Raw genomic sequence first — 23,615 nt, 5'->3', positions numbered from 1 at the left:
TTTAGGCTAAGTATGGAGTGCATTTGTGTAAAGCCACAATTCCTTGTTGTTGATTTGAATATATTTTCTTACGGGTCCCATACGGACATTCCAGCCATATGGGTATTTCAACCATATGTTTATCCGGCGACTAGCCATCCGGTATCCATTTTTACGGCCACGGATTGTATTTATTGAGGTCGCCCTTTGAACGAATTGCTTTGTAACATTTAATTTGTACTTAATTGTATAAATCATCAGAAAGAAAACTCTTACAATTATTTTTTAAGGGGAAACAGGACATTCATTACGTGACTATCATTGCAATGATGCTTTGATGTGCTAACTCTTTTAGAACGTCATAATTCATTTGATTGTATGATACTATGATGTAATTTATCCATTATGACGTCAAACATGATTTGACTGTTCTTTCCCTCCCATACTTACGGCTCTAAAGAAGTCAAATTGTCACGAGTAGTCATAATAGCAGAATAAGGTGTAGGGGTGATTCCTATTGTAGTAACTCCCTTGAATGCCAAGAAAGTGGCCATGAAAATTTAGTTATAAATGAAAAGGTTATAAAGCAGGTTGATATATGATTTTTTTTAAATTTTAATTTCATTGAGAATTTTTTATGTGCCACCACATTTTGTTCAAATTTAGAATCAAAAACTCCAAAATTTAATCTGCTGAATTTAGCAATTTTTCGATAAAATTGTGATATTGCTATGTAAAAAAAAGCCAGTGATGTAAATAATTTTCAAAAAGCAAAAAACATTCATTGATAAATAATTTTACACTGCAACGCCCTGTTCTCCCTTATTCTTTTCAAAGCTCGAAAGTCTGTGCATATACAAGATCACAAAGATTTTATGAACTTTTTAGTTACATATTCTCTTAACTACGAGAAAACACATTACTTCCTTTTCCTAAAAAAATATGTCTCACTACAAACAAACTTTGAATTCGTAATCAATAAAAAATAATCAAGATTACTCATATCTATCCCACGCTGTCAATTTAGATAAAACACCGCTTTAAGGGACATGAATTCACGTCACGTCTAGATTAATGCAATATCACTGAATCCAATGGAGTTGTTACAAAATAGTACAACCCAATCCGTTGAGTTTGGGCCCATTCTGGCATTGACTGGAACCAGTAGTGCCTTGTCTGTGCTAGGGTCAGTGGGTATCTTTGTAAGTTTTTACAAAGATCCAGAAAAGTGTTTCACTTTTCGTCTTCTTTTTTACCTTTCATGCGCAGATGCTGTTAATGCTTTTGGTAACTTTATTGGCGTGATCAGAAACCTTGCTATCACTGAGCATTATTCTCCTTGCGATTCGGACGACGTTTGCATTGGTCAAAGCTTTTTGACAACTTCCGCTAGTCTGGCCTCGTTTTGGTGGACTTTCCTTGCGGCATTAAACCACTTTCTGTATAAACGAAGTAGTGGGAGTTTTCATTTGGAGACTCGACGAAATCAGGTTATTTCTCACTTTGCAGGATGGGGATTTCCACGTAAGTTTAGATAATAAATCATGATTTTTCAACAAAACGTGCAAGAACAAAATTATGAACTTACATGCACAAAACTTGACAATGCATAAAATGTAGATGATCAATGTGGTGTGCCAGCTGTGAATACGATGATGCTTTTAAGAAAATCACAGCTTTGTGATTTTTTTCTTCATATGCATTTTAAGCTCAATCAGGCTACTCTTGGTAGATAAGAACACAAATCCCTATTCTTCCAAAATTGCACAAAATCAGTTTGTGAGAAATGAGAACTACTTTGAACGATAAATGAAAATGTTTTTGATAAATAATTATATTTTACCGGAAGCGTTCCCATTTTTATGGTTTAAAAATGGTCACTGTTTGCAAGCAATTCACAAGTGTTTAACGATACGCATACAGTGTACATGTACTTTGGATCATTTTTCAAATAACTAAGTAGTATCAAGTGACGACTTCAAAGGGTTATCATAAAGGTTTGTGAACTACCACTATAACATGCATAAATTCCTCGATGACATTGATTTTTTGCTGATATGTATGAAAAAGATAACACACTTTTTGATATTCACGTGCACGGTTAGAGACTTCCGCATTTCATTCCCTTCACCGTCATGCGACATAATTATGCATAACGATAACATTTGACTTCACCAAGGAGTTTTATTGCCAGTCAATCTATTTCTTAAGAATTTGTTGTGTAGAACCAATTTGTTTTAGAAATATGTTTCTTGAAATGAATTTGTTTAAAAGTAATTACTAGTAGTGATAAGGTTTCATTGCCGTTCTCCAGCAAACAAGAAAGACCAGGTTGAGAATAATAGCATCTTTTATTGCATCAAATTACATAAATACAATTTTTTTTATATAACTTTTTATATGTAGAATTTTTGATAGCAGCCGCTTCTCCGTCTTGTTGTTTACTGCTGATACAGATATAGATGACATACAATTCATTCATATAACAATCTGTAACAACCTTTGCATTTTCATATTCATAGTTCATATTCACAATAAAACAATCAATGGATGGAAATAATTTATGTAATTTCTCATCAAAATAGAGAATCAGTATGATTTTTGCAAGGTAAAAGATAATATTAATGGTATCATTTATTCTGTACATTTTGAAGATATTATGCCTTCTAATAAGCAATCATTTAATATTTTCTAAAAGCGAGATCATGTATGTTTCAAATCTGATGAAAATACTAAACTAATGTAACTTAATCGCCTTTTATAATTGCTTTCACATGCACACACTTTCAAATTTGAGTTTCTTAAATTATTATACCCAACCACACACACACACACACACACACACATGCGATCGAAACTCTTCAATTAAAATGTTTTATCAAGTCTCTCAACTACATGTATGCCATGTATAAGGTGTCATACATGTAAGTCATATCAATTCATACATATGTATTCATTTAAAAAAATACAATTTGATCAAGATAAAATTATACAAACATACAAAAACACATTCGGACTTGCAAGTCAATTTTTAAATAATAGAACTAGTGTGAACACTTTTTTCAGTTCTGATAGCCACAATTGCCCTCTCCCTCGGCGTATTAGGAGAGGATTATTCTGCCAGTAGTGGCCCGTGGTGTTGGATTAAAGATTGTGACACCATTCCACTGAGTCCCATATTTTGGATGTTTCTCGCAGGAAAATTTTGGGAGATTTTAGCGTATATAGGCACGTTTGCCATTTATATGCTTCTGAAAGCCGAACGATGGAATAGTTTAAGAATGGTAAACCCCATTTTACGCTTTTGTAATTTTCGGCTTATGTTGAAGAAAAATCACATGTATTTATATGTTTTATATAACATTCTTGCAGAACAATAGACTTCTACCATTATCAAGTGGTCGACAGTCATATGAAGCTATTCCGCCACCAGGATGTTCTAGAAATGAAGACTCTTCCATCGACGACAGATTTGGCTTACTGTGGATATTCTTATATCTGTACGTCACGCGCGTCTGGGGAACAATTCGGTTCTTTATTTTTGTTGGTCATAATGGTTCTCCGTATTTGCCAACTGTCAACAAGGTTGATAAGGTCTTGTTGTATTTTCAGAGCGTGGGAGATAGTGCTCAAGGCTTTGTTAACTTTGCAGGGCTTATTTTGTTACCGTATATTTTAAGAAAGTCCAATTAACCGTTTCCCGCTTTTTCCAAAAGTAATTATCTACATTGTGTATCAATATTTATGTAAAGGATGATTTTTATTCTTTTAAACATTTTCATAACTGAATTATACCTGATTTTAAGAAAAATATATAACAGAATGATATGAATTGTGATAAATATGACTAGTTCCAAGATACAGAGTATAAACATGATATCTACTCGTTTTTCTTTTAATCTCATTGATTTAAATTTCAAATAAAGGGAAATCAGTAGTCCATCAAAGGAAGTATATAAAGAGAAATCAAAGTTGTCTTTACCTGGGTTAAAATCAATGAGATTAAAAGAAACAAAGGAACAATTGTGATCGTTTGCAATAACTTTCACGATTTCAATTGTTCCATACTATATGCGTTCATCTTTAATTATGATATTCATTTTATTTTGATCTTCATTTGGCTTTTTTGTAATATTCATGTGTAACTAGTTTTTCAAATTTTACAAGAAATATCATGATTTAAAAAGAAAAGGTATGGAGATCATTTATAATCTAGATCTTTTTATCACTCAATTCTTCGTTTTTCTGATTGGTTTCTTTCAACTGGCATTTAAACACAAAAACTCTTTTCTTCAATTGGCTCAATAGGTTAACATGTCTAAATCAACGTGTAACATAATCAATACCCTGTAATTTATGGTCAAAAGGAGTAAAAGAACTTATTCTGTATAGATACATTTGATAAAGTTTTTTTTTTACGTTTTCGAATTTAGGGAATAATGAATTCGAGCTGGTTTTCATTATTTTTTTTCAGTCGTTAAATATGATGGGTCATGATTTCATATCTATACCAGGAAGGAACAATGTGACTTGTCAAATAAATGTTTAAATCCGTATGACTTTTAAAATTTGTACACGTCCGTATAATTTATGCAGACAAATTAACATTTTCTTTACATTAAATGATAGAAAATTAATTCAATCAAAAGAAAGGCATGAATAGCTATCACAATGTATGCTCATACGTTAAAGCTTTCTGATAAACAGTTTCTCGGTTTACAAAGCGCCCATTACCCACATACAACACAGAAGTGAATCAATATATAACAAATGAATTCTGAATCATTTCTTTAATTGAAAATATAATGTGACTAGTCATTAGACAATACATTTGTTATATTCTGATTTTCCACATAGTTTTTGCGTGAAATCGGTGGAAAGCTACTGCAGTTATAGCACCGCATCACACACAGGGTACTGAAAGGTTAAATGATCGGTTTTATTATAACGCCACACACGTTAAACGCAATTAAAGTGCAACATCACTAGCAAAAATCAAAGTTCACGCTCGTGTTACAGCACCGACGATATCCAAAAATAATCATTCAATCCTTTAATATATGCTTATAAATCCGTAAATACTAAGGAGGTAGTTTAGCAGTAGTTTGTGATAATTTATTACTCAGTATTTTCTTTCTTTTTTTTTAAAATAAAACTGCGAGATTAAAAACTATGACTGCTATTTACGTCTTGTTTTAATCATTTTAAATTATAATGATTCTCAAATAGGCATACGCATAATCTTATTGAAATTTAAACGAATAAATGGATTGGGAGAATTTCATCGAAAGAAAGTATCGTAACGGAACTAAAGTCAAAAATTAGGAGTTAAAAAATGTCGTGTTAACTTCTAAATTTGTATTTAAAAAGTAAGAGACACAAGTAAATGAAACACCCTATCACATTTCATTTGCTCATAATTTTCAAAAGGGTATCTTTGATTATAAAACTGTAGGAATATTTTGTCATTTTCTTTTCTTCATTTAAGAAGAATAAGTTACATATTAGTTATATCTAAATGGGTCTGTTCAAAAAATATTTGTTTTCAGTTTAATTTTTGAACTGTCTTGATATATTTATCAGTTTTTCCGTCGTCATTTATCATCGAAAAATAATCCTTAAAGGTATTTTTGAACTTAACATCCCATTTTATCATGAACTACCAGTAAAACTGATGCTGCTGAAGACTCATTAGATTTCTTTGTCTTTTGTTGTATAAGAATAAACAGATAAGTCCAAGTATGATTATCACGCTAATCCCGAGGGCTACCCCGAGTATTTTCACGAAAAGGAATAGATGGGGCTCGTGTCCTAAATGTGGTTCCGTTTCCTTTGATGTGTTAGCTGTTTTGTAGGTATTTTCAGAGTCCGTGGATACGTGTGATCTCTCCGATGTTGTCACAAGCGAATTGACTTGTTTTTCATTATAACTTGTGGACGGAATCATGTTGAAAGTTGACGATGCGATAGTGTCTTTATCTGAAAATTGTTTAAAAAAATAATTCATTAAAAAGAATTATATCAATATAAAAAAGTTGAATTTGAATATTACTTAAGTGTACATACTATGATGCATTGTAGAAAAAAACTATCCCATTCTAAATATAGAACAAATCAAATTGTTTAAATTTTTTACAGATTTGTTTTGTTTTTGCTTTTTTTATTTAGGTTTTAGGGGATTGGGGATGGGTGTTGTGTGTGTTAAGATTTAAATTAAATTTACAGTTGAAAAATAAAATGTTTAACACTGTTTTTCAAGAATACCAAATTCCAAGAAACGACAGCTTGTGCTTTATTTTTATTGATGCTGCTGTCTTTGTGTGTGATATTATACGGTATTATAATTATTGCTTGTTTAGATATTGGTACAAAATTACCGAATGCAACTAGTGTTACATTTTTTATAACAAAATATATATCCCGTATATTATTGCTTGTTAGGTTTGTTGCTGACTTAATACATAAATGAATTGGGTTGATCGGTCTCATAGACGGTGAGGTGAATAAATATCTCTCAGTCCCCAGGAAAACAAAACATTTACAAGGTTTGTTACTGACTGGCTACAGAAATATATCGGATCAATCTCATAGACGGCTATGCAAACCTGATATATTTCCTTAGTCAATGTTTGAAAAACCTTTTAAGTAATATTTTGAGAAAAATATATAACGTCGGGGGACTGTGCTAAATTCACGTAAGTACCATAGCTTAGACAGCCGAGAGCGGAGTGACATTCAGCCTTGGAACAGTTGCAAATGGAGCTACACAGCTTTCCATACCAAGGATAACCACATTCTTTCCGGCACCTGACACCATGAAAGCCTAGAGGACATACTGTACAAAAGACTTGAAAGTGAATTATCATTTACCGTTGTATATATCAAGACTCAGGGGTAGAGTTGTTCTTTTCTTGATTTTGTTTTGATTTGTTTTAATGTGATGCATTCCGTCTCATGGTACCATTTACTAAAATTAACTTAAATTAAGTGCTTCAATATAGTATTTAGGGGACTATTTTGAATGATGGAAGTGCGTGCGTGCAAAAATCATATTACAACCATGAACAGTTCATCACAAAGTTTTCACAACTTTTCTTACTTAAATCAAACGACAAAATTCACTTAAAATGGATATAAATTTACTATTACTGAACTGACTTTTTACAGATTTACAGTACACACTTTTTTGATAATTTTTACTGATTTTAAAAGTAAAATATATTCATTTTTAGTTATAAACGTTTAATATACCTTGACACATTTCGTCCAAAAAATGGTAGTTTTCACAACATTCTCTGAAAGCATAGTATAAAAGGTTGATAAAGTATATCATTATTGACGCAAATATCAGCTTCTTTTTGTCGAGAGTTGAATTCTCAATGTACCTACATACAATATCCGTTTGATTTCTCACAGCAGCCGAAGTCGGTTTCCATGCCACTCGCACTGACTATTAAGACCGTCAACCAAAGGTACTTGTTCATTCCTGTGTTGAAAATCAGATATTAAAAATGTACAATATGCATTTATCTATGATCATAGTTATCCTTACTTGATTACTTACCTCTTGTATTATCAGGATGATTTTTCATAAAGACTCTAGGCGATAAATTAATTAGACCAAGAAATCCGAAATTAATAAATTAAAAAGTACATACATACCATTAGGAAACGTAGCATATTGGCACGGTAGGTTCATTTGTAGTCTGTCGGGTCTCTGATTAATTCTGCATCATACATATGTTGAATTAAAACTACAGAAGTAAACTTCACTAAAACTTTCATGATTATCTAACTTCCTACAATGTATATATTATCCAGGGCAGGAATATACTTTAACCGACTCGTTATATCTCAAATGTATGTTGGACACGTCGAATGCAAACTAAGAAAAAAATTAAAGATTTTTTATCGTTACTTAACTTTAGTTCATTTCATATTTCGATAATTTCAAGTAATCAAAATGATTCCAGATTAACACATTTTAATCAATGTTTTTGTGTCTAAATTGCTGAAGGTGGGTACGGACATATCAACATTAAAGTTGAACAAAATATATGGTAATTTCTCTTTTAATTCAAAATATATTTCACTGTTGATATAGAAAATAGTACGAGAAAGCATTGATTAAAATGTTGTTTTACGCAAGTAGGTATTAATTGCTTATGAACTTATTTAAATTTGAATTAACAAATATGCATAAGAAAAATCACTTTATATGAAATAAAGTACGTTGAGTTTACTGAGTTTACGAAAAGTTCAGAAAAATTTGGAAATCAAGACATTCTTTTGTCAATTGTTATGAAAATATGCACAAATAAAAGAAAGAAACCTACTCGAGTTTTTTTTTAATTCTTCATTTTTATTTTATGAACTCATTTTAAATACATTTTAAGATCGATAAAACATTTTCAGATCAACTGCTAATATAAAACTGCATTGTCTTTTTATTGCAGTGCATTAAAACAGAAATGCAGCTTATTCATTACATAATATTATTATTTTTAGATAATCATGCAACGGCTAATTTAAAACCTTATGATGACCAAATCCTTTCTAGCATGCAACTGTCTGCAGTAAACCTACCTCAAATATAAGTGCCAAGACTAGAAATATTTTTCGAAGGAAATAAAAACCACCCGGAAATTAAAAGATTTTAGCAGGAACCTTCATGTGCATGAAACTGTTCTAATAGAACCACGAGGAAGCATGTAACAGTATTTGCCGTATTATCAGTGGATTTTTGACCTGCAGATTCCAAAATTGGAAATTTCGATTTCTTTGTAATCGAAGCATGCTTAAAAAGTTTTATAATTTATTTCAATATGAATATATATGACAATTGTGTTGTGTATATACGAAACTATGCTTATCAACGGTTTCATTGAAACTTATTTTTTTTCTTAACCTTTTGATAATCATGATTAAAATTGTATCAAAGAGGACCATATAGTGTAGAAATGTTATGCATTCTTAAAATAAAAAATTATACTTTAGAAAGTAGATAGCTTTTTGATGGTAAAAGCATGCGAATCAATATTAAGAATTGTTACAGTACATGATAGTACTTGTGCTATGGTAACATTTGAACTAAATATATTTTGAAAACTTCATTTTATTAAATTTATAAGCAAGTATATCTTACATGTGCGTATGAAACCAATAAGTAAATTATTAAACACCGTTGAGTTAAATGATTTTCTAGAAACTATGGGTTTGATATAGAAACGAGTGTTATTACATAACATGAAATATTTAAAACGGGAGTTACGATTTCGCTAAATTTATCGTGGTTATTACTCTTATTCTGCCATTATAGTTGTGTATGCATTTTCTAAATATATTTGGGTATTATATATATGTATATATACTTCTTATCAATTTGATTTTTCTTTTAACATTTTGTATAGATGTGTCTTGAAAGGGAAGATATCGCTTATAATGTCTTGCAAGAATATACGTTTCATCTTGTAAAAATAACTCGTCAATAATCATAGTTCTCTTTCCGCCGTTATTGGTGCATTGTCTGTGTAAAAGTATGGAACTGCATGTTGTCATGGCAACACTTCCAAATACGCTGGTAATTCTACAGGACTGTGACGACCAGTCTCTTGTGATACTTGATCAACGTATGCGTTTCTTGATTTACCAACAAATTTCTTCCTACTTCTGTCGTCTGTTCTTCCTACACGGGAAATTTCAAAATAGCACTTCAGAATTGTTGATGTTATTTCTGCTGTTGATATTGCTTGCCACACGGTCAACATTGCGATTGCTAAAGTAATTCAGCAGCCTGAAATCCCGTTCAATTGGTTGTGAAATATCCAGTGCTTTAAGTTCTCGTCTTCTCTTACATAATAATAGACAGACTAGTCCTAAAATGATAAGAAGGCTTATACCCAGGGTATATCCAAGTAATTTCACGATAGAGACCAACCAGAGCGCGTCTTTGGAAACAAAATCCGTCTCAATGACCGCTGTTGTGAATTTCTCTGTATGCATTGATGTCATTCGTGTCTTAATGACATCTTTTGTACCTAAGATTAAAAAAATACACCCTATACAACGTGTAAAATATTTTACAATTTGTGACTGAAATACAAGTGTGAATAATATTTTTTGAAAATTAAAAAAAAAATGATAATACGCATATAATGAACATTTTTGCTTAAGAGAAAATTGCAATCTTTTTTATTAATTAAAATACTTAATAATAGCATATATGAACCTCTTTTCAATTCAAATTTATATGATTAATTTTTATTTTCCATGAAAGAAAAGAAATTATTCCCCTGAATCTTTTTATTGGAATGTTGTTTTTGTTTATTTTCTGTCGATATTCTTGGGTTATACCTGCTGTTCCCTCCAGCTTATGAGTCGTCGGTGATTCCAAATCTACAAACGATATGTAAACTGTATATAAATTGTCTTATTTTTACTGAAAGATTAAATATCTATAGTGTATTTGTTATTTCATGTAATATTCTAATGTATGTCAATGTATGTATAAAATGATAAAAGTGCTAAAATTTTATATATTTATATAAGATTTCATGTAGGTCGAGAGTCATTATCTGTCTAAACTTTAAACCGTGTTCCCAAACTTGAATTTTATCGTTCTAAATCGTCTAATCCTTCACAACTACATATAACATAGTGGATGAAAGTATTCTACTTTCTTATAGTGACAACCGCTAAACGTCACAAATGATTCCATGTATTATATTACAATGTGTGTCACTTGCTTGTAATTGATATCTGAAATGAGTAACATTTGGATTTATACCTCCAGAAAGTAAAGGAACTCATTTAATGATAATTACATTAAAAAGGTATGTTTACCTGAAAAGGACTACAAATAAAATTGGTTTAAATAGAGATCGTTTTCCGACAAAAAGCCTTTCTATTAGGATAGATTTTCTATGTTTATTATTTTAGTTCTGCACGCAAGTTGGAAAATAAAATTCAACTAGACACGATCTCGTTGCGAGCAACGAGGAGGTCTTCCGTCCGATTTTTAGAATATGGAATAACCTTACTCTTGACCTTCATCAACGAAACGTATCCGGAAAAGGAGGCGGGATCTATGAGTAATGGGTGAAAGACTATTTATCCCTTTGGTGTCCCTTATTTGAGGGATCAGCTCCTTTTCATTCATTTTAGTCAAAAGGTATTTTTGTGTACCACTAATAAGTATTTAGAAATTGGTTACCGTTTTTGAGATATCTGGGAAAAATCGTTTTGATATCCGGTCCTAAAACTCCTGTTAGGGTCCAGATAAAAACAATATATGGTTGTACATTGTTAAGCTCAATAGTTTGAGCATCTTTTGTTCAATATTGCTTTCCAAAGTTTTCCTCCATTTTGAGATATTGAGCATCAAAGCTTTAGACTTCTGGCCCCTTAAAATCCCTAATTATGTAACATAAGAGTATATGATTGCCATGTACATGTACATAACATTAGAATGAACATAATTGCTTCTATAACGTATCAAAAAATATTTAACAGTAAAAAGTTATCATTAAAAGACTTTAGAGCCCCCTCAGCCCCTTATTAGAAGGGCCAGCCCCTTTTTCATGATTTCAAATGAAAGCTCTTGTCAATTCAAACACTTTTTGTTCAACAAGTAATTACAAATGTTGTACGTTCTCGAGATATCTTGGGAGGGTCGTGTTAGGGGCCGACCATGTAACTCCTTTTAGGGACCGCATAACAAAGAAATTATAGTTGATTATTGTTAAGCTCAATATTTTGAGCATCTTTTGTTCAATATTGCTTATCCAAATGTTTCTTCATTTTGAGATATTGAGCATCAAAGTTTTTGACTTCTGGCCCCTTAAAATTCCTAATTACGTAACATAGAAGTAAATGATTGCCATGATTAGATTAATGACCTAAGAATAAACATAATTGCTTCTATAACGCATCACAAAATATTTCACGGTAAAAAGTTATCATTAAAAGACTTTAGAGCCCCCTCAGCCCCTAATTTGAAGGGCCAGCCCCTTTTTCATGATTTCAAATGAAAGCTCTTGTCAATTCAAACACATTTTGTTCAAAAAGTGTTTACAAATTTTGTACCGTTCTCGAGATATCTGGAGAGGGTCGTTTTAGGGGCCGACCCTGTAACTCCTTTAAGGGACCGCATAACAAGAAAATTATGGTTTCAGATTGTTAAGCTTAATATTTTGAGCATCTTTTGTTCAATATTGCTTTCCAAAGTTTTTCTCCATTTTGAGATATTGAGCATCAAAGTTTTGGACTTCTGGTCCCTTAAAATCCCTAATTACGTAACATAGGAGTAAATGATTGCCATGTTTAGGTTAATGACCTAAGAATAAACATAATTGCTTCTACAACGCATCACAAAATATTTCACGGTAAAAAGTTATCATTAAAAGACTTTAGAGCCCCCTCAGCCCCTAATTTGAAGGGTCAGCCCCTTTTTCTTGATCTCAAATGAAAGCTCTTGATTTAATTAAGTTTTTTTGTTCTACTTGTTTTAACAAAATGCTTTCGAGAAAAGAGATATTAAAAGAAAACCAAGAAAAATCACGACGCCTTTTTAATCTTAATTTTCAAGCTCGGGCGAGCTTCGGCGCTCTTTGAGATATAGATGATTAATTACCAATAGACACTATTTCAATCTTTCGTCTATCAGCCCTGAAAAGTTCAACATCATATCTTAAATGATAAAAGAGGAGTTCTCCGCACAAAATACCCCTATAAAAACAGTTAAATCCACGATATCTCAAGACAGGAAGTGACGTCATCAACAAAAAAAATTTCCAACAAGGTTCAGATCATTACCTATCAGAACTGAAAATTTGACGTAAATCAGTTCAGCCGTTTCTGAGATATCGCGTGCACAAAATCGGTAAGAAAAAAATTAATAATAACTAGACACGATCTCGTTGCGAGCAACGAAGGGGTCTTCCGTCCGATTTTTAGAATATGGAATGACCATACTCTTGATCTTCGTCAACGAAACGTATCCGGAAAAGGAGGCGGGATCTATGAGTATTGGGTGTACAACTGTCTATCCCTTTGGTGTCCCTTATTTGAGGGATCAGCTCCTTGTCATTCATTTTAGTCAAAAGGTATTTTTGTGTACCACTAATAAGTGTTTAGAAATTGGTTACTGTTTTTGTGATATATGGGGAAAATCGTTTTGATATCCGGTCCTAAAACTCCTTTAAGGATCCAGATAACAAACAATATATGGTTGTACATTGTTAAGCTCAATATTTTGAGCATCTTTTGTTCAATATTGCTTTCCAAAGTTGTCCTTTCATATTGAGATATTGAGCATTAAAGTTTTAGTCTTCTGGCTCCTTAAAATCCCTAATTACGTAACATAAGAGTAAATGATTGCCATGTATAGGTAAATAACCTTAGAATGAACGTGATTGCTTCTATAACGTATCACAAAATATTTAACAGTAAAAAGTAATCATTAAAAAACTTTAGAGCCCCCTCAGCCCCCTCAGCCCCTTATTTGAAGGGCCAGCCCCCTTTTCTTGATCTCAAATGAAAGCCCTTGTTAATTCAAACACTTTTTGTTCAAAAAGTGTTTACAAATTTTGTACCGTTCTCGAGATATCTTAAGAGGGTCGTTTTAGGGGCCGACCCTGTAACTACTTTTAGGGACCACACAACAAGGAAATTATGGTTTCAGATTGTTAAGCTTAATATTTTGAGCATCTTTTGTTCAATATTGCTTATACAAATGTTTCTTCATTTTGAGATATTGAGCATCCAAGCTTTGGACCTCCTGCTCCTTAAAATCCCTAATTACGTAATATAGGAGTAAATGATTGCCATGTCTAGGTAAATAACTTTAGAATGAACATAATTGCTTCAATAACGCATCACAAAATATTTCACGGTAAAACGTTATCATTAAAAGACTTTAGAGCCCCCTCAGCCCCTTATTTGAAGGGCCAGCCCCTTTTTCTTGATCTCAAATGAAAGCCCTTGTCAATTCAAACACTTTTTGTTCAAAAAGTGTTTACAAATTATGTACCGTTCTCGAGATATCTGGAAAGGGTCGTTTTAGGGGCCGACCCTGCAACTCCTTTTAGGGACCACACAACAAGGAAATTATGGTTTCAGATTGTTAAGCTCAATATTTTGAGCATCTTTTGTTCCATATTGCTTATACAAATGTTTCTTCATTTTGAGATATTGAGCATCAAAGTTTTGGACTTCTGGCCCCTTAAAATCCCTAATTACGTAACATAGGAGTAAATGATTGCCATGTCTAGGTAAATAATGTTAGCATAAACATAATTGCTTCAATAACGCATCACCAAATATTTCACGGTAAAAGGTTATCATTAAAAGACTTCAGAGCTCCCTCAGCCCCTAATTTGAAGGGCCAGCCCCTTTTTCTTGATTTCAAATGAAAGCTTTAGTCAATTCAAACACATTTTGTTCAAAAAGTGTTTACAAATTATGTACCGTTCTCGAGATATCTTGAGAGGGTCGTTTTAGGGGCCGACCCCGTAACTCCTTTTAGGGACCGCATAACAAGGAAATTATGGTTTCAGGTTGTTAAGCTCTATATTTTGAGCATCTTTTGTCAAATATTGCTTATCCAAATGTTTCTTCATTTTGAGATATTGAGCATCAAAGTTTTGGACTTCTGGCCCCTTAAAATCCCTAATTACGTAACATAGAAGTAAATGATTGCCATGTATAGGTAAATAACCTACGAATAAACATAATTGCTTCTATAACGCATCACAAAATATTTCACGGTAAAAAGTTATCATTAAAATACTTTAGAGCCCCCTCAGCCCCTTATTTGAAGGGCCAGCCCCTTTTTCATGATCTCAAATGAAAGCTCTTGATTTATTTAAGTTTTTTTGTTCTATATGTTATAACAAAATGTTTTCATGAAAAGAGATATTCAAAGAAAACCAAGAAAAATCACGACGCCTTTTTTATCCTAATTTTCAAGCTCGGGCGAGCTTCGGCGCTCTTTGAGATAAAGATGATTAATGACCATTAGACACTATTTCAGTCTTTCGTCTATCAGCCCTGAAAAGTTCAACATCATATCTTAAATGGTAAAAGAGGAGTTCTCGTGACAAAATACCCCTATAAAAACCGATAAATCCATGATATCTCAAGACAGGAAGTGACGTCATAAACAAAAAAAATTTCCAACAAGGTTCAGATCAATACCTATCAGAACTGAAAATTTGATGTAAATCAGTTGAGCCGTTTCCGAGAAAACGCGTGCACAAAATCGGTAAGAAAAAAAAAATAATAATAATAATAGGGAAAAAGAAACCTAAGAAAAACAATAAGGTCTTCCGTTGGAAACGGAAGACCTTAATAATAATAATAGGGAAAAAGAAACCTAAGAAAAACAATAAGGTCTTCCGTTGGAAACGGAAGACCTTAATTATTTGTGTTGGGCCCCATATAAAGCCATTTTCATTTTGAATAAATTGTTTTACTGTAGGCCAAATATCGAATATTCGAAAAATATATGTAGGATAATAATTTGGAATATTAAAGAATCTTGAAAAAAATGTACTGCAATATATATATTCTTACCCTTTAACTGTCAATCACCATGAGGAAGAAAAAAAAGAATCCATCTTAATAGATTTTTTATCAAAATCTTGGTATGGGCAGCGGAAAGGGCAAAAAATACATTTTTACAAAATCAACGATAAACTAAATTTAGCAATCTAAAATAATATTATCAATGACCATAAGTGCAAAACCAACAGTCTTCTTTGCAAAATAAATGTACATAAAATCAACCAAAGATATCTAAATACAAATCAAACACAAAAAGTAAAACCAACAGACATAAATGTAAAACGAACATACATTAACATGAAACAAGCGGACGCACAAATAAACGCCAGATGGCGTTTTTTGGGAAGCAATAAGCGTCATCGATTATTGGAATCCGGGATGGTTTGCACCTATTCTGTTTCGCCCTGAGATGTTTCCCACCTCTATGTTTCGCACCTGCCTCGGAGCAAAACATCTGACTGTATTATAATGTAATGTAATGGAGTGTTGATGTAATTAGAAATGTATACATGTATATATTTAGCATAGATCTATTTTGGGGATCGTTTAATTAGATAGAGTACCGGTATCTGCTTGAACTTTACATTACCCAACTGCATCCACTATTTAACTACGATTTTTACCAGTCTTATTCTTATAGCAAAAGTAGGGTTAAATATTATTTCCATTCCCACATATTTATTATGATTTATTCAAAATGATAAATAATATTTTAATGACCTGTTTATACTCGTACATTTGTTCCAAATTTCATATTCGGATGAAAACATGTGCATTATCAATTATTGTACAGTCTTATTTTTAAAAAAAAGTCATTTAATTGTTACCCATAAACATGATGATATAAAAAAAAATCTGAAAAAACATTTTTAAAATGCTAGTACAATGTACATTGTGAATTAAAATTAAGTGCATGTATCAGAATACTTTAAGCTTATCGACATGAATACTACCATGCCTTAAAGGACTATTTTGATGATAACAATTTAAACAAAATGTTTATTTTATGACTTTCCGTTTCCGTCAGGCTAAGGCACATCGATCTATATAGATAATTATTGCAAACCAAATTTTCACGCCTCTATTCACGTAAAATGTGTCAGTCATTTGTTGCATTTCGTATCACTTTAATTTTACTGAGTGGAAGTAATGCAAACTTTACAACTTGACATCTTTGTAAATTTTGTATTTATTGCCATCCGATAAATAAACAATTTATAGGAAAAAAAAGTCGGATAGAAATAAAAATTTAACGAGTTTGACTTTTGCCATAAGAATAAGACTGGTAATAGGCGTAGTTTAAATAGTGAAAACAGGGGAGGGGTGGGTGGGTAATGTAAAGTTCAAGCAGATAATTTTTGTAATTAAATGATTCCCAAAACAAAGCTATGGTAACAATATAATATAATACATTTGTAATTTACATTCCCGAATTTTTCATTATAAAAATACAGGTAATTCTCAAGTGAATGACAGGCTATAGATGTTATTACAACACAGTCCACACCTCTTGTTCTGAACCTTATAAAACGGCATGGCTTCATAAAATTAGTAAATAAAAATCCTAATCAAGCAAGAACGCTCTCTTGGCGGTGCATGCATTAATAGAAGCACTGTTTCAATAGGTTTTTTAAAAACATATTTCAATTCTTGTATAGGTAATAATTAATTTCAGAGAAATGATAATACGAGAAAAATATCTAAATACAGTGAGATGTTTCGCTCCGAGGCAGGTGCAAAACATCTCAGGGCGAAACAGAATAGGTGCGAACCATCCCGGATTCCAATAAGATGACGTATATTGCTTCCCAAAAAACGCCATCTGGCGTTTATTTGTGCGTCCGCTTGTTTCATGTTGATGTATGTTCGTTTTACATTTATGTCTGTTGGTTTTACTTTTTGTGTTTGATTTGTATTTAGATATCTTTGGTTGATTTTATGTACATTTATTTTGCAAAGAAGACTGTTGGTTTTGCACTTATGGTCATTGATAATATTATAATTTTAGATTACTGAATATATTTTTTCGTTGATTTTGTAAAAATGTATTTTATGCCCTTTCCGCTGCCCATATCTTGGTTCTGAATATTTTATCAAGCATTCTTTCTAGTGTTCAGTAATTCATCAAAAGCAAACAAAACAGAACAAAAACCCTAAATCAGATATTTTCTGTTGTTTTATGGTCTGTATAAATTTGTGTTTTTTTATAAGTGGTTTATGCTTTATGCTTATAAGAAATGTATTTATGATTCTATTTATTGTGTAAATAATGCATGGTAATTATAGTGAGAATTTGCTAGAACTAATTACCAATATTACATGTATTATAATATATATTTTTCATTTATATTTTAAGATTACTTAAGTATTGTTATGTGTTGATAGTACTTAGTTATATGTAATTAAGAAATAGTTAATATTAAAAAGTATCCCAATGAAATATCAGGAGACATTTTATTAAAGCAGGGGAGAATGTCACGGGGTGACAATTACATGTACATGTTTTTATTTAATAGTACATGTAGTATAGCAGTAGGATTTCATTCATTCATTCATCATTTTCATTCATGCGTGTATTGATTTGTATTGGTTGAGTGGTGTCTTTGGTGTCACGTGATTGTCCAGTTTGAGTTGTATTCGTGTGGTCAGGTATTGCTGTCCCTTTGGGGTGTAATAGAGTTGTAGAACCCGTATGTGAGGGGTGCGGTAGCTAAGTACGCATGTGTGAATGTTAGTATAAATGCAATTTTATAAATATTTCTATTAATTTCCTACGATAACACGTCATAGATGTATGATCTCCACTAAGGTAGCATTCCTCAGAAATTCCTTACGGAACCTATGGATTAGTTCTGGTAAGGGATATGTCCATATTTATTTAAATAACTGCAACTTAATAATTAATATTGTGTAAATGAATTGTACGAGTGTTTCATTTTCAATTAAGGTCACCTTTACTTTATATTACTATGCGTAAATCATCTGCAATGAAAAACTTTTGTGAACCTTCATCAATGGTTATTTATATTCTGTTCATATGATGGAAAACACCGTCACAATGGCGCCCAACGTGCTTTAGAGATGACCACATAATACAAATAAAGATTTTAAAATCGTTTACCAAATGATCAATACATCAATAGTGTAGTACATATGTGCTTTGTGTGTGGAAATTTCGAAGAAAAAAATCTTCAGTGTTCAGTATCGATTTGTTGTTTAGCTGCTCATGTTGTTAAACATGCATATCTAGATGAACACTGATATATATTTGACATGGTAAAGCTAAGTATTCATTTATTCGAGGTTGTTGTTTACACCTTTAATGGTATAAGTACACTTTTTAGATAGACTCTTACTATTATTTTGGCATCCGTGGGTAGAATTGCAGTAAGCCTCAGAACAGTTGTTTGGGTAATTATTGCAGGAGGAACTGCATCGCTTTCCATAATATGGATAATCGCACGCTTTGCTGCAATTCGCACTATAAAACCCCTGCGGACACTCTGTGTAGAATTAATTATCATTTTGTTACACAACAGGTATATAACATAAGATTTGATAACTTTGAAAAAACAAATGTTGTCATTAATGAAATACTCGAATATAAGCGCTTGCCTCTAAAGAACACTTCTTATATCTCTATAGAAGCCACTATTAGGCTTACACCTTTTTACAAAGTAGTTTAATTCGGTCCCTAATCAAGTGTTCTTGAAATTATTCTATAAATAATAAATCATCAGATTAATCCTTCATATATGTAACTTTTTTAAAATTATAATGAATTTTAAGCGTATATACTTGCTTTGGTTTGTGAAAATTACATCTAAAAGGAGAGAACGAGGGTCCACATCTCTCTTCTGAGCAATTTTAGAGTATCAAATACAAAATATCTAGACTTTTAAAAACTTTCTCGAAACATACCTACGTAAAAATTTGACCCCCGTGTTGCCTAAGCCTACCCACTAGAATGATAATTAGATCAAAGTTGAATTTTCACTTCTTGAGGATGCTTTCACTCAAGTTACAGCTTTAATGGCCGAATGGCTTTAGAGAAGATTTTTTTCCAAATTCAATATATTCCACTGTAAAGATTAGACCCCCCCCCTTCCCAATGTAGCTCCCCCCCCCCCCCCCGGGATTTGAACAAACTTAAATCTACACTACCTGAGGATGCTGAGGTTCAGTTTTTCTGGCCAAATTGGTTTAGAGAAAATGTTTGACAAATACAAACATATTTTTAAAAATTCAAAATTATCTACCCTTTTAGGAGGTTCATGAGGACGTGGCCTTTATTTGAAGAAACTTGAATGTCTTTCACCCAATAATGCAATGTGCCAAGTTTGGATGAAATTGGGCAAGTAATGTTTGAGAAGAAGATGAAAATGAAAAAAGTTAACAACGATGACGACAGACAATGGACACAATTTTTTTTAACGTTCCCGAGCTTTCGGCTCAGGTGAGCTACCAATATCTTTAGTAAGAAAGATGTTTTGTTTTGTTGGGGTTTTTTTACATGGTTACACGAAATACATGTACTATTAAGTCAAGATATAGAGCAAAATTTGGTGCAGTTTAATATTTTTTAATGGCCCCACTAAAACTAGACGAGAGAATTCGTGATTTATACAATATTATTAATCATCAATCACATATTACAATTGGAGGAAAATCGTTATCGTAGTACTTCTTTAATCTGCTTCGAAGTGCGAAAATTGGCAATCTCCTACATATTCCTTTAGTATATTGAACCTCTTTTTGAGATTTTGAGATGGCCCAAAAAGGAATCAGAGATTGGTAAAAAAAAAAAATGAGCTATTGATAATGACCACGGGTATATTTAAAGACTTTGGTCTCAGTTTCCAACGTTGGAAAAGCAACCCCGGATCAATATTTAACATTGAAATATGACACCCTGTTCAATTTTTAATGTGGGTCAAAATTCTTCAGTACACCGGCTCTGATGCTAAATGATTCTTTAGGAGTTGTTTATGTTTGAGATATACAGTGTATAATTGCATGGTAGAATCGGTTAATCATGTCGACATATTTTCTGTCTTCATGTTGTGAATATTTTAAAGTGAAGATACGTAAAATAAATAATTTACGGGCAGTACGGACAACGGGCTGTCAAGCATTGAATGTTAGAGCTTGTTTATATGGGCGAGATTGATTGAACGACACGAGTGACTCGGGTTGCCAGAGTTGTCAATAAAACATGTATTTCACGACACTAGTGTTGAACCCGTGTCACAAAAGTTTACTCCTACTTTTAAGCTAGTACACTGTTCAAATGTCAATACACGACGCACGACGTCGGAAAAAACGGGACAGCAATATTCTTTTTGTTTTTTATTCTAAAAGTATGGGCATAGTACATGTAAGTAATAGACTATCCAGATAATGAACAAGTATAAACACGCTTTTTGCTTATTTACTATTTGGATTAAAATATTAGCATAGGTATACAGGTTTACTTTATGCAAGCTCTATTGACTTAGCTCTTACTTGTACCTTCGCACTTTCCATTCGTCAACTGAAAGCTCGAACAGCATTTACTGAAAGTAAAAAAAGGTTAAAGCTATACACGCTATAATTTGCGTCAATTTTGAATAAAGGGGAAAATGTATGTGTTTGATTACTAATAAAAGTTACCTTTATTCTGTTAATTATAATGCTCAATTCGATCACATAACAAATATATCAAATATTAAACAATAAAAAATATTTATTTTCCTGCCAGGAAAGTAATGCCTCCTCGTGAATATCAATCTATCACGTGATATCGACAGCTAAATTTAGCCTATCATACCAAAACTGGTGAAGGGTCAACATCTTCATAATTGTGATAGTTTCACAAAGGAAAGGATATTTTCAGTAAAGCATAAATTTGTCCGATATACGAGTACAAACAAAAGAAAAAAATACAAGCCTGTGAGTAGATATGAATACTTCCTTTAAAAAAATGACGTAGACCTGTGTTTTTCCCCAATGTGCTATTTATAGATCCTATAAGTGTTAATGCAGAAGTAAGGGTATCGTGAATGGCAAGCGTATTTTACTCATTATACATGTATGTATTTCAAATTAACAACTGTTAAGCATATTAAAAATCAAGTTGGATATTTAATTAGGCAAACAATAACGACCACCTAGTTCTCCGCGGACATGCGCAATGAGGTCGGTTTGCTCTTCCTTCATCAATATTCATGAAAAGGTATATTTTCCTGGCAGGAAAATAAACAATTAAAAATCTATATCTTTATAACGAGATGGAATTCACCCTTGTAATTTACAGATTTAGGATAACTTTTATAAGTAGACAAACAGATGCGTTTTCACTGTCATTCAAAATTGACGCAAATTATAGAGTGTATAGCTTTAAGTGAAACACAAACTAATTAAAATTAGACTTGTAATTCCGCTCCTCTACGGATTACAAGTCTAATTTTAATTAGATTGAGTGAAACACAGTGTAATGAAGGTTTATCGTATTTTTTTCTCTCCAAATACCCACCTACAAATTCCTTCTGTGTTGTTTCCTCCGCAGCATCCTTGGCTGGTTACATTACTCAATTCAAGCGCAAAACACACTAACCAGAAATACCTCTTCATTCCAATACAAGGCAGCAATAAGAAATTTATAAACTTTCCCCATGTATCGTAAAATATTATGAAAAAAATACATATGGTTTACAAGGAAATAAGACTATTATATAATTAGCATGTTTAACTATATGTGTATTGTTAAACACACCCCGTAATATCTCATGTTAATTTCCATCACATTTTCTATTCTGGTTCATCTTTACGAAGAAATCTAATTTTGCAGATTCTATACTGGTCAGAATTAGATTTAGAGTGAGGAGAAATTAGTACTCTTTTATTTTTTCCGTAACAACTGGCTGCATATACAACTTATAAAAATTATTTTCAAATATATATAAATAAAAAAATATTGCATTCAATAAAATCATTACTTTGCATTGTGGTAAATGATAACATTTTTTTTAAAAATCCAAAATGAATATTACACAGGGAGTAAAGAAAGTGGTTGTTTAAGGTGGCTGAATGGTAAAATAAATACCCATCAGATCTGCCTTAAAATTTGAAAAAAAAATGGGCTAAAAATCATTACATGGTTGGAAACAATCCAAAAATATCTACATGTAGCTTTAAAATTCAAACACTTTCATATATCTTTATACGGAGCGCCTCCTTTAAAAAAATACACTGTAAATGTAACCTTAAATGGTTACCACTATCAAGCCTTCATTTAAAATGTTTCTTGTCAAGCTTCAGAAAATTATCTGTTTTCAATATATTGCATTATAGAGATATTCTGAAGTCCAAGGTTCCTAACGCAATTCATGTTTCCTCTTTAACTTGTATTCAGCTACAGTAGTTAAATCCACCTAATGAAAAATGACAATAACAAACTGTAAACCATCTCAAAAATCTATAAAGCAAAATACGAATTTAAAACAGAGCGACACGGGCCTCCAAAACGATAGAGGTGGGATCAGGTGCCTAGGAGGAGTAAGCATCCCTTGCAGACCGGTTTTATATAGTGCCTTTTCCCCTAGCCATCTTTCCCCCCGGAAAAAAGGCTATATAGCATTTTTTCCCCTGGAAAAATAGCAATATAGCAGTTTTTCCCGCCACGGAAAGCTGACTATATAGTGGGTTTTCCCCCTTTTAATAGCCAGATTACCCCCACGGAAAGCGTACTATATAGTAGACACTGGCGTCGGAAGCAAATTGAAAGTGGGGGGCTAGACTAATCCTAAAAAAAAACCTATTAATTCCCAAAATCATGGAAATCCTAATCCGTGGAAGGGGGGGGGGGAGTATACCTATACTTCCCCCCAAAAATATCTTACCTACCAAATTTTCTTTCCCCCAAATCATGAAATTCCTAATCCGGGGGGGGGGGGGGGGGGGGGGCTTGGCTAATATGCCTATGACTCCAACTTCTCAATCTTTCAAGGTAAATTAAGGAACAATTATCTTTGCTGCGAGAAAAAGGGGGGGGGGGGGGGGGCTGAACCCTTTATGATGCTATGTCCCAAATG

General features: G+C 32.4%; 3 protein-coding genes across 4 annotated transcripts; 1 reads left to right on the top strand and 2 right to left on the bottom strand.

Moving 5' to 3' along the window:
• The first annotated feature begins 1,070 nt into the window (after positions 1 to 1,070).
• LOC128189491 (G-protein coupled receptor 157-like) lies at positions 1,071 to 3,699 on the top strand. The gene is made up of 3 exons (XM_052861120.1): positions 1,071 to 1,503; positions 3,046 to 3,263; positions 3,352 to 3,699. Exons 1-3 carry the CDS (start codon positions 1,074 to 1,076, stop codon positions 3,670 to 3,672), a joined length of 969 nt encoding a protein of 322 aa, XP_052717080.1. The 5' UTR covers positions 1,071 to 1,073; the 3' UTR covers positions 3,673 to 3,699.
• Positions 3,700 to 5,638: 1,939 nt separating this feature from the next.
• LOC128189492 (uncharacterized) lies at positions 5,639 to 7,729 on the bottom strand. Of its 2 annotated transcripts, XM_052861121.1 has the most exons (5): positions 7,642 to 7,729; positions 7,369 to 7,465; positions 7,231 to 7,274; positions 6,683 to 6,814; positions 5,639 to 5,958 (listed from the first exon to the last, which is right to left on the bottom strand). In XM_052861121.1, the coding sequence occupies exons 1-5, from the start codon at positions 7,676 to 7,678 to the stop codon at positions 5,639 to 5,641; spliced, it is 630 nt and encodes a 209-aa protein (XP_052717081.1). In that variant the 5' UTR covers positions 7,679 to 7,729. The 2 variants fall into 2 exon arrangements, with proteins under 2 accessions (XP_052717081.1, XP_052717083.1); XM_052861123.1 differs by lacking the exon at positions 6,683 to 6,814.
• Positions 7,730 to 9,130: 1,401 nt separating this feature from the next.
• LOC128186901 (uncharacterized) lies at positions 9,131 to 22,215 on the bottom strand (the record flags this gene model as incomplete). Its single annotated transcript, XM_052856865.1, has 5 exons — positions 9,131 to 10,016; positions 10,333 to 10,374; positions 18,900 to 19,046; positions 21,055 to 21,098; positions 22,058 to 22,215. Coding segments are annotated over 5 exons (729 nt in total), but the record flags the coding sequence as incomplete, so codon positions are not given.
• Positions 22,216 to 23,615: the final 1,400 nt, after the last annotated feature.

This window comes from Crassostrea angulata, chromosome 6 (assembly GCF_025612915.1).
Source record: "Crassostrea angulata isolate pt1a10 chromosome 6, ASM2561291v2, whole genome shotgun sequence".
NCBI lineage: Eukaryota > Metazoa > Mollusca > Bivalvia > Ostreida > Ostreidae > Magallana > Magallana angulata.
This window is presented reverse-complemented; position numbering and strand designations above follow the sequence as displayed.